This window comes from Eleutherodactylus coqui, chromosome 5 (genome assembly GCF_035609145.1).
Source record: "Eleutherodactylus coqui strain aEleCoq1 chromosome 5, aEleCoq1.hap1, whole genome shotgun sequence".
NCBI classification, from domain to species: Eukaryota; Metazoa; Chordata; class Amphibia; order Anura; family Eleutherodactylidae; genus Eleutherodactylus; species Eleutherodactylus coqui.
In genome coordinates this window covers 123,821,896-123,838,144 of record NC_089841.1, presented here as the reverse complement: position 1 = coordinate 123,838,144, position 16,249 = coordinate 123,821,896, and the positions used below count along the sequence as shown (strand labels likewise).

At 41.9% G+C, this 16,249-nt stretch overlaps 1 protein-coding gene across 1 annotated transcript in view; it reads left to right on the top strand.

The window, feature by feature from the left end:
- Positions 1–16,249, top strand: part of DTWD2 (DTW domain containing 2) — a 240,487-nt gene that overhangs the window by 118,743 nt on the left and 105,495 nt on the right. Inside the window, exon 4 of the mRNA XM_066603098.1 lies at positions 10,913–11,007. Coding sequence (XP_066459195.1) covers positions 10,913–11,007 — 95 coding nt within the window. The remainder of the gene's footprint in view (positions 1–10,912; positions 11,008–16,249) is intronic.

The following is a 16,249-nucleotide window of genomic DNA, read 5'->3' as shown; positions in this document are numbered from 1 at the left end:
CCGGCAAAGCTGGATTGTACCACTGTAGTGGAAAAGGACCACCGACCATACTGGCACGTTCCAACCTTGCCTGTCTCTCGGACATACACTATACTGGCTGGCTCTTGCCTGCCAGCTTTGTTGGGCCTTTGAGGATTCCCACCATGCTGTTTCAGTGGTAAATCATATTAATCATTATTAATGTGCAGAAGCTCCCACTACTTTAGACACAGCAGATCCTTCAGTCCACTAGTGATCAGCTCCATGCATTTAGCACTGGAATAGTATACTAGACCACCACATGTATAAGACACAGTGTAAAAAATCTACTTGCCTGGGATGGTTTTCTAGAAACTACGGTGACTATATGTTAAGAAAATTGTAGATCAATGTATCAGTTAATTGTTCTTTTATTGGATTGTAAACTAAGAAAGATATAGCCTGTTGCTAGTATGAGTAGTTAAAGGGTTAAACGAAAACTTTTCTATACCATTACGGGGTAGACAGACAAGATAAGAATCTCCAGACTGCCTCCCTTGCATTCCTTTTCACTGAATTCATAACGGTCTCATTGTATGTTATAGTAGCGCCTTAAGAGGTGTAACTTATGTTAATCATTTTTATTTCAGCCTATTATGTATTGGAGGTATACACTTTTTTGCTGTGATGTCATTTATGCTATATATGCTCTGACCACCTTAGAATAAATTAGAAAAATCACTTGATACCACATAAAGCTGGTTTTGATTTGAATTTCTCCTGGGTCCAGACTTCTGCACGGGATCTGGGATCGTCTTCTCTTTGATAAACACATAAATTCTCCTTACATTTTTGGTCCTTCGAGCCGGAATCACTCACTGCAGAGGGAGAGGACAGCCTGGCTGTGAAAAGGTGGGTCTGAAGTACTCTCCGATCATTAAAAGACCTCCGTCTTGCTTAGACGTAATTAGAGGCCAGTCGGGCATCCTGTCTGAAACAGTGACGTTTTTCCGAACTAGCCGGAGAATTTAGAAGCCTCCCAGATAACGTGTAGTAAGTATAACAATGGTTAAACTTCTCTTCTCTCTTCTTCTTCTTCTGTAGACTTTAGTGTTAGTAGAATTTACAATGTGTATTGTAAATGAGAAGTATAGACGAATGGGTTGCCAAAGGGGCAATAGCAGTAGTCTATGTGAGACCATAGCCATTGTGAGAAGGCTACAGGAAAGAATTAACTCCGTGCGACACGTAAAAAGTGGTTAGATGACGTCATGGGACACAGGGGTGTCCAGGAACTTTACTTCTTATCTTTCTATTACTTTCTCTTTGATATTGTGTTATAGAGTAACTAAGAATATGAAGAGGGCGGCCGCCTACTAACATAATGTACTATTTGTATTGCTGTCTTATATTGCATGAAGCGAATGTGTGAGTGATTGAGATGAGTGGAATAAATAAATAAATTAAAAGTCCTAGTTGTAAAGAATTATGTGATAAAATATGGACAAAATCAGCTAAAAGATCAGCAGAAATACGGATTATCCGCTGCTGAAGTCTGGTTAAAAGAAGCCCCTAACTGTCACGCCCATATAAAAATAGACGCCCGACAGTTTGATGAACAATTCAAAGGGTTAATGAGGAGTTCCAATTGAATGAAAAATAGAGAGAGCAGATAGAAGAATTCTATGGCCAGATTGGAGTTCTGTAGAAGGCAATTGGAATGGGAGGGGAGGAGATGGTAGACCCCTTCCACATGATAATCAGGATTTAACAGAGAGAACAAACAATTTAATTCAAAGATGTAGGAACAGGTGGGCTAGAAGGACAAATTGGGTGGAAATAAATAGATGTACTCAGAGAGATGATGAGGATGTAGATCAGTATTATCACAGACTGAAGGAAGTATTTGACATCTATAGTGGACTAGAGGCACCAGAGGGAAATCAGGAAGAGAGAGATGATCCGAATGCTGCATATAATCAGCAGTTAAAGAATGCGTTTGTAAGTGGAGTGAAGAAAGAAATAGGAGGTTATATAACGAAGCATATGGTTACCCTTAGAACAGGATCATTGCAGGATGTTTTGGAGTATGCAAAACATGCGGAGAAAAGTGATACAAAGAAAAGGGTGAGAAAGTGAGGTTTTTTTTATACAGGGAGAGGAATGTGATATGATGGTTCAAGTAAGTCAGAGAGGTCATTGGACAGCGAGAGGATGTGAAAGTAGAGACAGAGGAAGAAGCAGAGGAAGGATGCAGCTCGGGGATTTAAATGTGTGTTTGAATAATGGAAGTCTAGTGATTTTGCCCGAGAGCGCCCTGAGAAACAATGTTCTCAGCGACCTTGGGGAAAAATGACTAGGAGGGGTCGATGTACAACACTTGGAGGATCTCATGGCAATCTCCACTGCCTGAGATAGATCTCCAGGTGAATGGGCGGATGATTACTCTCCTGGTGGGCTCAGGAGCGACCAGAATATTAATACATCCCAATATGTAGCCAATGTTAAATGTAGTAATAGTCATATCCTGGTAAGAGGGGTTAATGGCCGGACCCACAGGGAATCCCTCTCTGAACCAGTTATAACAGACCTAGAGACAAATAAGCCTGTGAAATGTCAAATTATATAGTCTTGAATATGTCCAGTAAATGTGTTGTGATGAGATATTATGATAAAATTAGGTATACCTTCACCAGAGTACCTCAGGGCTGCTGTGAACCTCCAACAATTGTCTCCCAGGCTATGTCAACACACTTAGCGCAGTTCCAGCCTCTTAGAGGTAGTCAGCGACTACTGTATGTTGGTAGCCAGCAGCAGACAGTGGAGAGAATTGTGGGGGGGGGGGGGGACAGACGCACTCTTGAGGTTTCTTTATGAGCAAGGCCATAAAGTAAACATGTAGAAACTCCAATACGGTCAGCAAACGGTTAAATATTTGGGGTATAACCTGTCAGATGAAGGTAGGCAAGCAATTCTGGAGGTCCCAAAACTATGAGCAAATGATCTCCTTTTTGGGAATGAGAATGTTACGTGTGCTGCTGGGATTTGTTGTTCTATTGTGTTTCCAGCAGCACAGCACTCACAGGGTTAATGATTGAGCTGGCTGGGTGTGGTGCTGTCTGCTAGCCAATCCCCTGGTCAGTCACTGCATGGCCCCTCAGGCGAGCAGTCATGAATGCTTGTCCGGTGAGGTTTGCAGTGTGACTTGGTTCATGTCCGTTTGTACGTTTATATTCTGTCAGTTTTGTGTTAGCTTGCTGTGTGTCTTGTCCTGTTGCAGCGTGCGGTGTGAACGGTGTCCGGTTTTGCTAGACTCCTGGTTAGTGTAGGGACTAGCAGTATAACCAGGAGCCGTGAAGTGGCCTGCTAGCTTTCAACATCTTGTACAACATGTCAACCAATACCTGGTATTTATATTCAGCTTCCAATCTGTTACTAGTGGTTGCATGTTGTATGCAGTGTATTCTGGGTCTGTCATGGGGCATGTGAATGCATCCTGTTCTGGTGTGTGGCTCCTAGGATCAGCTAGGGCCCAGATCCGAAGACCGCTGGGCTGCCCTTATTAGGGCAATGTCCCCGCTTAGGTAGGGCCACTGTCATCCTCCCTTGTAGCACAGGGTCAGTTGCCTGAAACCGGTGTGAGTCCCGTGTGACCCTGGTGATACCCGTGTGCGTCCCCTTTGGTCATGATCATGTGGGTTCCGTGCTTTGCCTGCCCACACGATCGTAACAGACAAACTTCTACAGCTCCTGGATCTCAAATTCTGCATCTCTGACAGCGCTTCTTACCAGAATCATCTATGATGACCCTCTGGCTGCAGCCGGCAGGATCCAGTGAGATGGGCCTCTGAGGAAGCCTTTGTCAGGTTAAAACAGACTCTGGTGGGCACACCAGTCTGGGGGGCTGCTGAACTACAGCAAGCCCTTTGTGCTAACTGTTGACTCAGGAGAAGGATATATCACCTCTGTGTTAACTCTGGAACACGTGGGAAGCAGACTAGATCCAGTGGCCGAGCGCTCCCAGCCTGTGTACAAGCGGTAGTCAGACCTTCTGCCACTATAGTGCTGTCCCCCCACACACTGAGTACTGCACGCAGTTAGTTATACTCATATCTTAGTCCTTCTAGATATCCCTCCTGCATGACACTACTGCTCTCACAGCCACACCTGACAACCTAGGGATGTACTACGCTCCATCCATCCACCTTACTGCCTATTTCTTCAGACGGTCCTCCATACAACTGTCTAGGAGAGATGGCACATGAGGTGTTATCCAGACCAGATCTGCAGGATGTATCTCTTGTAGATGCTGAATACACTCTTGTAGATGGGCTGTACATCTCCGTTAAAAAAACAAAAACAAAGCTATCTTACCTAAATTGTTCTTCAGATGTGCAGCAGTTTTGAGCCATGGCCTGTGTCATGTCTCAACAGGGGGGATGGTAGCACTCATATGGACAGTGTTCACAGCCTAGGGGTTTACAAACTACTAAAAAAAAAATTTTTGTCTTGTATTATTTGTGCTAAACAATGCAGAAGGGAGTATAAGACCAGGAGGGGGCGCCGTCCGACACATGGGGGATGCTGGGAGAGCTCTGAGTGTAACTTCTATAGAAGGAGTGACGAGCGCCATACTGGTAGATCTGCTCCCTGACCTACTGACTGCAATCCCTGCTAGCCGTCATAAACCGCTCCTGCAGTCACACAGTTTCTGCCGTCACACGGCTAAATGTCTAACCATTTGTCTATGTGTATAGCATCCCTCACTCTTCACTTCGCCATACCGTGCACATCTTCACCCCGCCATACTGTGCACATCTCCAGCCCTTTACCTTCTGTATCACCCCATTACCTGTAGTATGTAAGCTGGTTGGAGCAGGACCCTCACCCCTACTGTCTCCATCAGCTGATTACTATGTAACCGTGGTTCTGTAATGTTTGTCCTTTTGTCTTTCTGTATCCCCCGTCTATGTAAGCGCTGCGGGATATGTTGGCGCTATACACAAAGATTATTATAGATGTGTGTCAGATGAGGGACTTGTTGGCATTGCACACAAAGGGGTAAGGTGTGGCTAGATGCTTGCCTGGCTTGATAGTACTCCTAGTCAGGCCACGTCCCTGGTGGCCATCTTAGTGCTAGTCATGGCCTGCGGCCATTTTAGTACCTGCTGTAATACCTTCGGCCGCCGCCCAGACGCCATCTTGGCTCCTTACATCCCATAGCTGTACCTTCTACCTGGCATCCCAATGCTTGCACTTGTAGTACACAACACCAGTGATTAGTGCCTTCTCTGAATTGCATAGGAATATTCAGCAGCCTCCATCACTGTCCTCTGTGTGTTGATGATATGTTGTCTACCTGAGGTGTGTGCTATAAGATGGGGTCAGCTCACAAATGGTTAAATCGTCTGTTACATGGGAATGCTTCTTTTACCCTCGCCCCCACCTTTCAGCTTTAGAGTTCAGTGAGGGAGGGAGGGGGTATGTGACTGACTCTAGCCATGCTCTGCTTGCTTGATATGAATAGACCTGTAATGAAGATGATCAGGAATGAAGTTTAGTATAAACCTGTGTGAACAGGGAACGTCCATTCTTGCTGTTATTTGTGTACATGTCCGTTCTGTGATTGGTTTGCAGTGATTTTGATTGTTAAATGGTGTTTTCAATGTGATAATGTCATGTAAGATATAATAATAATGAAGTTGTTGATAATGTGAGAGCTGAGTGTCCCTATTACGGGAAGGATAGCACAAGGATGCTGCAGCTAGCTGTAGGAGTCCAGCCACAGTTAAAGCTTTGTTTATCTTACTCCATCACCTCTCCCTGATAAGAGAAATTCCTGAGGGGGGGTTGTTAACGTTGGAGGATCAAGCGACTGCAGATGATTGGAGTAGTAGTAGTTGTGTGAATCTTAATGTTATGCAGTAAATATTGTGTATAGAGAATGTTAATAATAATTATATGAGATAGAAAGACTTGACCCCACGATAGATAAAAGTTAATGACAAGTCCTCACGCTGTGATGAACATAAAATGTGTGATTAAGCTTCTTAACTGTACCTACCCCCCACCGGTAAGTGATCCATGTTATACATTGAGTTTGCTGTTTCCACCTGTGAGCAGGGACCAAATACCTGCTGTTGCCTCTGATCCTGGGGTCATGCTTGCTTCGCGCTACCTGGTAATGGGACTGAGGCAGACTACGGGAGACTGCCTGAGGGATACTGTGCGGAGAGGAGAACCGTGGAGGGCACGCTGTCTCTGGGATATGGCCTGAGCTACAGAGGGCACGCACAGACGTGTGATGGTTGTGTGGTGACAGGTGCCTAGAACAGGTGCCAGGTACAGCCCCTAACGGGATTGTGCTTGGTACAACTGATAATGCCTATATACCTCATGACCTCCGAGGGTAACAGCAAGGGCCGTGTCCGGAGAACTAGGGACACCTCTCCCAAAGGTTCCTCTGACCCATCGGGGTCCCAAGGGGGGTACCGGACGAGTATGGGACGAGAAATCGGATGGCTGCAGGGGGTTTGAGTCTCTTCTTGCATGGTGGGTAACAGTGAATAAAAATGTAGACTGGATTATATATATATTATAACCAACAGAGATTTGTTAATTATACAAGAGATGCAATCAAGGGCCTAGCGGAACAACTAGGACCTACCTCACTCATTGCATGGCAAAATAGAATGGCTCTTGATATGTTACTAGCAGAGTTTGTAAAATGATTGGAGGATATTGTTGTACTTTCATTCCTAATAACACAGCACCTGATGGTAGTGTTACTCGAGCACTGGAAGGGTTAAATGCATTATCAAATGAACTAGCTGATAACTCTGGCATAGACGATCCATTCACAGACTGGTTGGAAAACTTGTTCGGACACTGGTCACAAGTCATATACTCCACACTAGTCTCTATGTCAGTATTTGCCTCCATTCTAGTACTTTGCGGTTGCTGCTGTATCCGAGGACTGTTACAAAACCTTATTATTATTAATACTTCCATCACCAAAACTATGTTTCAAAATATACAAGATGACGAAGAACAAGATCACTTACTGGGTCAGGTGACCACCTCTGTCTGACAAGTGATGGGTAAAAGTTCTACGAAGGAAGCGCCATTTTTCTTTGATGATTTTGAAGTGTGACATTTTGATTCCAGTGTGTCCTGATTGTACCGGAGGATCGCTCTAAATAACTAATGGACACTTCGATAAGTAAGATTTTATATCATGATGGACAATCATTTATATATGAAGAAAGGAACATCAATTGGATAATAAATCAAGGCCAAGCTTCTCTTGGAGGCGGGCCTAATTGTGGGTACAATTGGTGGAATGACTTTATAAAGATATATTTGCATCAATGAAATATTTTTATATGAAATAATTATATACTTAGTCTTGAAGTGTGAACCCAGGCGTCCTGGTAATAAAGCTTCGGGCCGTAGCCAGGGGGTCTGTGGTAGAGTCATTTTATATGTGTATTTACTATTATACTGTGCTGATGTATTGATCTAAAGTGGGGAATGTTAAGAAAATTGTAGATCAATGTATCAGTTAATTGTTCTTTTATTGGATTGTAAACTAAGAAAGATATAGCCTGTTGCTAGTATGAGTAGTTAAAGGGTTAAACGAAAACTTTTCTATACCATTACGGGGTAGACAGACAAGATAAGAATCTCCAGACTGCCTCCCTTGCATTCCTTTTCACTGAATTCATAACGGTCTCATTGTATGTTATAGTAGCGCCTTAAGAGGTGTAACTTATGTTAATCATTTTTATTTCAGCCTATTATGTATTGGAGGTATACACTTTTTTGCTGTGATGTCATTTATGCTATATATGCTCTGACCACCTTAGAATAAATTAGAAAAATCACTTGATACCACATAAAGCTGGTTTTGATTTGAATTTCTCCTGGGTCCAGACTTCTGCACGGGATCTGGGATCGTCTTCTCTTTGATAAACACATAAATTCTCCTTACACTATATTCTTTCTGCTATTCAATTGTGGTTTATGGTATTCAGCTGCACCATCTATACTGTACCTCCTGCTGTTTTAGATTCATAGACACAAGTGGAAAGCTGCTAGGGATTAGTTCTGTAGTGCCTCGGATTTGTCCAGGTCTTTTTGTTGTAACCTCTCCACTATTGTATCTGAGCAGGTAAGGAACAGAATGTGTACAAGGCAATGTGGAATATGCATGAGTGTTCTAATAACCAGTGTCTGGAAAATGGTTTCTACTGCTTACAATGTGGAAAAACAAAATAATGAGTGGTTGCTTAGTATTCAGTTTGCATTATCTGCCATGCAGGGTTTTTAAAAAGTTATATTTTCTGACACTTAGGCACAGTTTCTAGCAACATGTTTTGACTGTGATTAGAATTTTGTGAGCCAGAATATCCATTATATGCAAAGTGATTATTGCCTTCTGTATCAATTTCAGAACTGTACTCCGCTATAATGTGTGTTATATGCCAGTACACTTGGAACAGCTTTTTGACAATCTCTTTCCAAGATTATAAAAAGGTGATGACAAATCTCCCGACATCTAGTTGGGTAGCCACTAAAGTATATTTTATACTAACTGAAGAAGAACAATATTTCTGAGATACACAAAAATGTTTCCATCCAAAAAAATAACTAATTCCTGGTAGAGAAATGTCTTGGAGTAAACCGCATGAGAGAAGGAGATTGTCTATCTAGTTATCTGTCTAGCTATCCATCTCATTAATTTAAAGGCATTGGATTGATTTAAGGCGATCTTACATAAAACGATTATCGTTCAAAGGAGCGAAAGCCAACGGCCAGATGAACTTTTCGTTCATCTATTCTATGCAGGCATAAAAATCATTGTTGGCTCTTTCACTTATCATTCAGTTTAAATAGCGCTCATTCAGTCGTGCTTGTTTACTTATACTGTGAATGTGAACGACTGACCGATTTCTCGTTTATACAGATAGATGTATCATTTACTCGTTCAAACCTGCTGCCTCAGCGAATGAGTAAACTCTGACATCGTTTGCTCAGTGAAACGATGTATTGTTTTTTGGTTTTTTTTGTAATCAGACCCTTAGGGCGAATGCACATGGCCGGGTCAGATTCCACATGGAGGATCCCGCAGCGGAATCTGACCCAGTGCCCAGCCGGTGACCCCTGTGTACTTGTCCGCAGTTTTCTTCATCTGTAGTGCAGATGTGCCAGCCGGCTGCATGGAATCCGCGCTAGAATAGGACATTCTGCAATTTTCCCTTCTCGAGCGGAAAATTACAATAGATTTCCGCTCGAGAATATGGAAAAGCAATTTTTGCATAGCACATCTATGGGCAGTATTTGCTGCGGAATCCGGAGGCGGACGCCTGGTCTGAATTCCACAATGCAAATACACTCAAGTGCATTGGGCCTTACTTTTGGCATTAGATAAGATACCAAAGTGTTTTTACATGGCTCGAATGATGAGTGCTGATCTCCTGTACATTTTCATGATTGTCGGCAGCACATCCCTGTTAACATAGAGCACTAACACATCCTTCGGCTTCTTTTACAAGAAGAGGAAACAATAAATAAAAACTATCACCTGGAAAAAATTTAGACAAAAGGAAAGAGGACTCAAGAGTGTACAGTTCAATGACTCATCCATGAAACTGTATTTTAGATCTGTGTGAGAGGGTATACACAGAGAAGCCATCAGATAACAGTACATATTTTATGAATGGGCAGTGTGTCCAGTGTGCAGAGGCATTCCTGCTTGATCACTAAAGGGGTTTTCCAGCTAAAATTATTGAAGACCTATCCTTAGGATAACAGACAAGTAGGGGTTCACCACTCGGGACTCCCATCGAACAGCTGATGAACAGCTGCTGCAGTGGCTGGAATGTTGAATGCCATATGTAGTTCAGTGGCCCGGTTTGGTATTGCAGCTTGCTTCCATTGAAGTGAATGGGAGTGAGATTCGATTCCAAACTGGGCCATTGTGCCACAGACATTTGGAGCATTCCATCCATCCATAGTAGCTGCTGACCAGTGGATCGTGTTGTGGCCCCTGTAAGAGAGAGAGTTTAAAACCCAATTGCAAAGTTGAAGGGTAGTTTGTGAGAAGCAGAAATCTGCTTTCTTCATCTCTGTAAGTTCTGTGGGACCGATGCTTTGACTGAAGTAAGAAAAGCTTACTCAAAGTGGCCACTTTCTGCTTTAGTAGGGGCAGATCATTCAGTTAACCATCCACCGTCATCTGCAGGAAATTCAGGTACCAATCCGTGTTGAGAGTTCCTGGAATGAACACAGGTCCAACGATGGCTCTATGCATGTATCGTAGTAGAAAGAGGCCACTGAGTATGCTTTCCTTGCTTCAGTGATAGACTTAATGGAATACAGAAAGCGGATTTCTGCTTCTCACATGCTACTTTTCAACTTTGCAGTTGGGTGGTACTTTCACTCTATTACAGGTGCCACAACACAAAGTTGAAATCAGTGTTCTGGGGCCCCAAGGGACTCGTGCACCATACCATCGTGTAGCACATCCATGTCTTCCTATTCAAGTATGCTATTGTTATTTCAATATAGGACACCAGTATTAAGATATAGCCAGTCTTTTTAACTGCAACCTGTATAGACTGTATAGTCTTTTTTATGCTTAAAGTATGCGATTTTATGCGATTCCAAGAGAGAAGAAAATCATAGTAACAAAACTTAGAAAAAAAACTTCTCGTGTTCTTTTTTTTCTTTCTTTTTACGCATTTGAAAATTGAGCACAAGCTTATGCTTGGTACAGACTGGAGTCACAAAGACATTATTTAATTGTCCACCAGATTTAGTTTACATGAGGACTCATGGGTTGTTTATGTGTACAAGACAATTCTTCGTATTGTTTAGACATAATTCTTTTGTTTGTTTGGAGTTGACAATCTCATTCACATTGTTTATTTCCACTCTTTCCCTTGTATAGGAGAGTAGAGTCCTTCGGACAGTCCCTCTTTTGGCAGCATGTCTCCCTGAAGACAAATGTAAAGTCTTAATTGGTCGACGTTTTGGAGAAGAAAGGTAAAAAGATCATCTACGTTCTACGTGTTACAGGTGGCCTCTGAATTCAATATTTTATAATAAAATAAATAATTATAAAACACCCATATAGTACAATAAAGTTTTATAAAGCGGTTGATTCACTGGAGCTAGATTTAAAAAAGGAAACTGTAATGTAATAGTCACATATTTAAAAACATTACATTCTATTCAGTGTGTCTCACCCTAAGGCCCTTTTCACATTGCGTTAATGGCTTCAGTTAAATGTATGCATTGGGAAAAGCTTCTGACATATACATTTAATGGAAACCATGATGGATGCCTAATAGTGGCATCCACCTTCCCATAAGATATAATAGCATCCCATTAAAAAAATAATCTGTTAAAGTGCCCCTATGGGTCTGGAGAGACAAAAATGGCCTAAATGCTTCTCTGACTACTTGAAGTACACTGTGCACAGCATGCAATGGTGGTCTAAGATACTACATGCTGATGTGACAGGCCAGTGCTCATGTGGACAGCAATAGTTAATCAGGTGTAGGATCTTAGACTAGAGATGCATACTAATACACAGTGTGCATCAGGCAGTCAGAGAAGCTGGTGTGGCCATCATTGTTTCTCCAGAGCCATAGGATATGAAGAGCTGAGTGAGAAGCCAGCATGGGTCAGAAAATTTATATATATATATATATATATATATATATATAAAATAAACGCAAGTTTGGCTATAGGCCTCAAACTCCACACTGAAACCGGAAGGTTGTCCCTGGCAACATGCTACAATAGGGCCTGCCATTGGCCAATCAAAGATTATCTCCAGGCAGAATAATCTGCCCAAGATGGACTACAAAACAGCGGGAATAACTCCCATGTGGATCCCTTTATAATATAATAATAATAATCTTTGTTTGTATAGCGCCGACTTATTCCACAGCGCTTTCAAGCATGGGAGAAACACAGACAACACAACAATTACATGTGATATACTCTCAGTTTAAAACAAATGGGGTAGGGGAGGGGGATTAGGCATGGGGGAACACAGGCAATACGAGAATCACATGTGGAAATCAGTTATTAGAACGCAAATGGGGTGGGGGTGGTAAAGAGGTGCAGGGGTAGAGGTCGTGTGTGATAGGCAGGATGGTAGGTGTGGGGAGCCATAGGGAGGGGTAGACGGACTACGTCAGGGGATTTGGTATGCCTCCTTGAAGAGGTTAGGTTTTTAAGGCACATCTCGAGTTGTCTGGATGCCTTGGGGTAGAGCGTTCCAGAGAATGGGTTCTGCTTTGGTGAAGTTATGTGGGCGAGCATGGGAGGTTTGTATTAGAGGGGTGTTTAGTCTGAGTGTGTTAGCGGTTCGGAATGTGCGGGCTCCTACTCATGTCTGGGATCCTACCTTTATCTAACGACATGCTATACCTCACACTCACTACCATAATGATCACAGAAGTTTTGGTTATGTGCTGTATAATTTATTAGTGTTTTCATTAAGAAAAGAGGAAAATAAAGGGAATAAACCTCTCAAATGTAGAGCCTTTTGAAGAATTCTACAAAAGTTGGCCAGTGGGGCAACACAGAAAGGGACCTTCACGTTGGTTTGCCCTGAGTATTGTGTGTATTCAAAATATTATTCCTAATCCCACTAAATAAGTTTCCTGATCATGGATATTTATATAGAATTGCAGTCACCATCCTGGGATGGGCTTTCTACTAGTAGTGAATGACATGGGATAATGTAGAAATCTATTGTAGTTCACATGACTGAAAACTTATTGATATTGCTGATAAATTTATCACTTCCCTCTTAGCATTTTAGTTTGTATGGAAAGTGGCAGGAAGGGCGTCATAAATAAACTGGCATATTGATATATCCACAACAGTCGTATGCTCAATGGATTGTAACAGTACATTTTAAACTCCTTTGGAAGATAAATGAGTGTTTAAGAGAGACAATGTGTAAAAGAAAAATAGCTGTCAGCAAAAAAAGTATTTCAGTTAAACGCTTATAGAGATAAATTCTTCCCTATAATTTATACTACCTCCTTTCCTTCCCAGATATGGGCATGGTACCTCAGAGGACAAACTAAAGCTTCACAGAACCTGCCAGTGGCTTTGGCGTATAATTAAAAAGAAAATTTGTAAAGGTTTTAAATGCCAAGTTGCATTGTTAAGCAGGTTGCTTCCATAAATAATGTGAATTTTGAATCCTAGAAACAACAGACCCAAGAGCTATTGTTAATTATTGGCTGTTTAATTGCTAATTAACAGTGTGAGGGTCAGTCATTGCCTTAAGCTTGAAACTTGCATGCAATGCTAGAAACTCCAATTAAAAATGGCTTCCAAGTATACTAAAGTCTAAATATTGTGTATAAAACTAAAGAGCTAAAAGTGCCCCCCTGGAGGAGTGGCAGAGCAGATCAACTGCAGGTAATTACCCCCTTCCCATCTGGTCCCAGGACAGAACTTTGTCCTAAAATCAAAGGGTTGCTTTAAAGGGGTCGTCCCATAAAAACATTAAACTAAGGCACATGGACATCTTAGGGAGGGTCCCCCAACTGGAACTTCCATCTATGAACAAGGACAGAGAGCTGCTGTGTAAGAGATGTTCCTGTGATGGCAGACCTAGTTTGTAAAATGTGTGTTCCCCGATAATAACTGACGATAGGCGTAAGTTAGGGTCCATTTACACCAAATGATTTGTCATTTGAACTAGCCAATGGTGTCACTGTTCACTCATGTAGCATGTTTATACAGGCATATACATCTTGGCTTGTTCAAACAAGAAGCCGTTCACATTCACTGGATAAGTGAATGATAACGACTGAACTATTGGTATTTAAACCAAATGATTAGTGAACGAGCCAACAGTGATTTTTATGCCTGCATAAACTGAATGAAAAGTGAACGATTTATCGTTTCTTGTTCTATAGTTGGCCTTCGTTTACACTGAACGATTATCGTACATTTTTGCTAGTTTAAATGAATTTTTGAATGATAATAGTTCCGTGTAAAAGGGCCTTTAGAGAAACCCAACCAGCTGATCTTCCTGGTGGCCTAATAAAAAAGGGTTGTCTTCATGAAGTATTTGCATTGACCAATGTTTAATTAAAGGTGATGTACCAGAATAAAGGCCCATTTCCACGGGACGAATGTTGGGCAACCGTGCTGTCACACAGGAGCGAGTATCACTGGCTCTCTGACGGCATGGTGAGGAGAAGGCCGGGATGGCAGGAGAAAATTTATCTTCTCGCTCTTCCCCGCCCCTCTCTATTCACTTAACACAGCGGCTGTTCAGTACTGAACAGCTGCTGTTTATACTGAACGATCATCGTTCAGCTCATCTTTCATAGTTTAGGCTTCATAAATGATGAAAGATGAGCAGAATGATGATCGCTCAGTGTAAACAGCAGCTGTTCATTACTGAATGGTTGCTGTGTTAAGTGAATGGAGAGGGGCAGGGGGGAGCAAGGAGAAAAATCTCCATCAGCCTCCCTGCTGCGAGCAAACGATACAAGCTCCTTTGCAACTTGCATCGTTTGCACGACATTCTTCTCGTGTAAATGGACCTTTACAAGTTATCTCCCATCCAAAAGATAAAGGATAACTTGCTGATCGGTGGGGTCTCACTGATATGGGCTGAGAATGGCACCTCGATGTAGGGCAACGATGAGCTAACAGTGGCACCTTGGAACATCAGAGGGAAGAAGACAGAGCCTGGGGAAGGATGATTCATGTAGCCCCACAAGACGCTGCAACATGGTAAAAGGTGATCAATTGCCTGGGTCGGCTTGAGGGGGCAATTGTGCACATACTGCATATTCTTGGTGTTCTCATTACAAGCTTGTAGCCAGCTCCCTGTGAGTTGGCATAGGTTGCATGTAGCTAAGGTTGGTCATACTGGTGATATACAGCATTATTTTATGCCCCACCACCACCACCACCACCCTTTTCTGCACTCTGTAAATCTAGAATAATATCACTGGTCAACATGATTTTTTTTCACAAGAATATGTAATGGTGATTCTAGTAGTAACTCACCTCCTCAATTCAGTTATGTTGTTAGAGTTTTTCCATTAGGCAGGGTTTTTTGACACTTATTTTTTCTTTTTAATGTAAGTGTTCTTTATGGTTTGCCATTGGATGAAGTACCTTTATATTTAGTGTCCTAAATGTTCTTATGTGAATGGGACAGCAGGCTTAGGAAGTCTCACTATATTCAAAAACAATGGCGTATTCAAAAATGTCTTCTTTTCTTGGAAATCATAAATCAGAAAGCTATTGTGATCTAGTGAGTGATCTTGTGGAATCATACCAAGTTAGGGGATTCAATGTATCCTTAAAACTTCACTTCTTGGACTCCCACCTGCAGTACTTCCCAGAAAATCTTGGGGCTTTCAGTGACCACCATGGCGAGCGTTTCCTTCAGCAGATTTCTACGATGGAACAGCAGTACCAAGGCAAGTGGAGTCCCGGTATGCCGGCTGACTATTGTTGGACCATAAAGAGAGACCTCCCAGAAGCAAAATATTCCCATCAATCATAATCAAAAACTCTCTATATTTCACATAATGTTGACTTACATAAGTACTAATTTTATAAAACTTCAGATGTGTGTCACAAAAAAACCCTGATGGAAAAATTCTTCAATATATTTGTATTCAGGAGGTGAAAGACTACTAGAATCACCATTAAATATTCTTGCGAAAGAAAAAAAAGTTTTGTTTTGTAAGCCAGTGTATTTAGGACATGCAGATGGAAGAGATTGGTTGTCCTTGCATACTTAAACATGAGCTGCGCTGATTTATAGTAAACAAGCGGTTCCAGATATAAGAGATTTGTAGGGCAGATATTTACACCAGTCATTGCGTGGAATATGCTGATATCCTGAATTAACTGCAGCGCACATGTATCATCCGCTCCATGAACTCAGCTGTTGTGCCCTTTCTTTTTGATTTGTTTCCAGTCTGCTAGGTAATCTGCCCTTGGTCATTTCTATTTCTGCAAGTCTGAGATTTATTTTCTAAACTGCATAAGGAGCAGACCTTTAAGATGGAATAATTTGGCAGCTAATGTGCGAACATTTGATGTGTTTTTTTTCGCAGTAAATGATTGCAGGCAGACACTAAACTGTGAATGTACATGCATCGCTATTGGACACCATATCTATGCCATTCCTCAGGCAAACTTTCCTTGGTTTAATGATACACTACTAAAAATGTCATTTTGTTTGTGTCTTAATAAGGCATTACAAGGTGAATGCTGC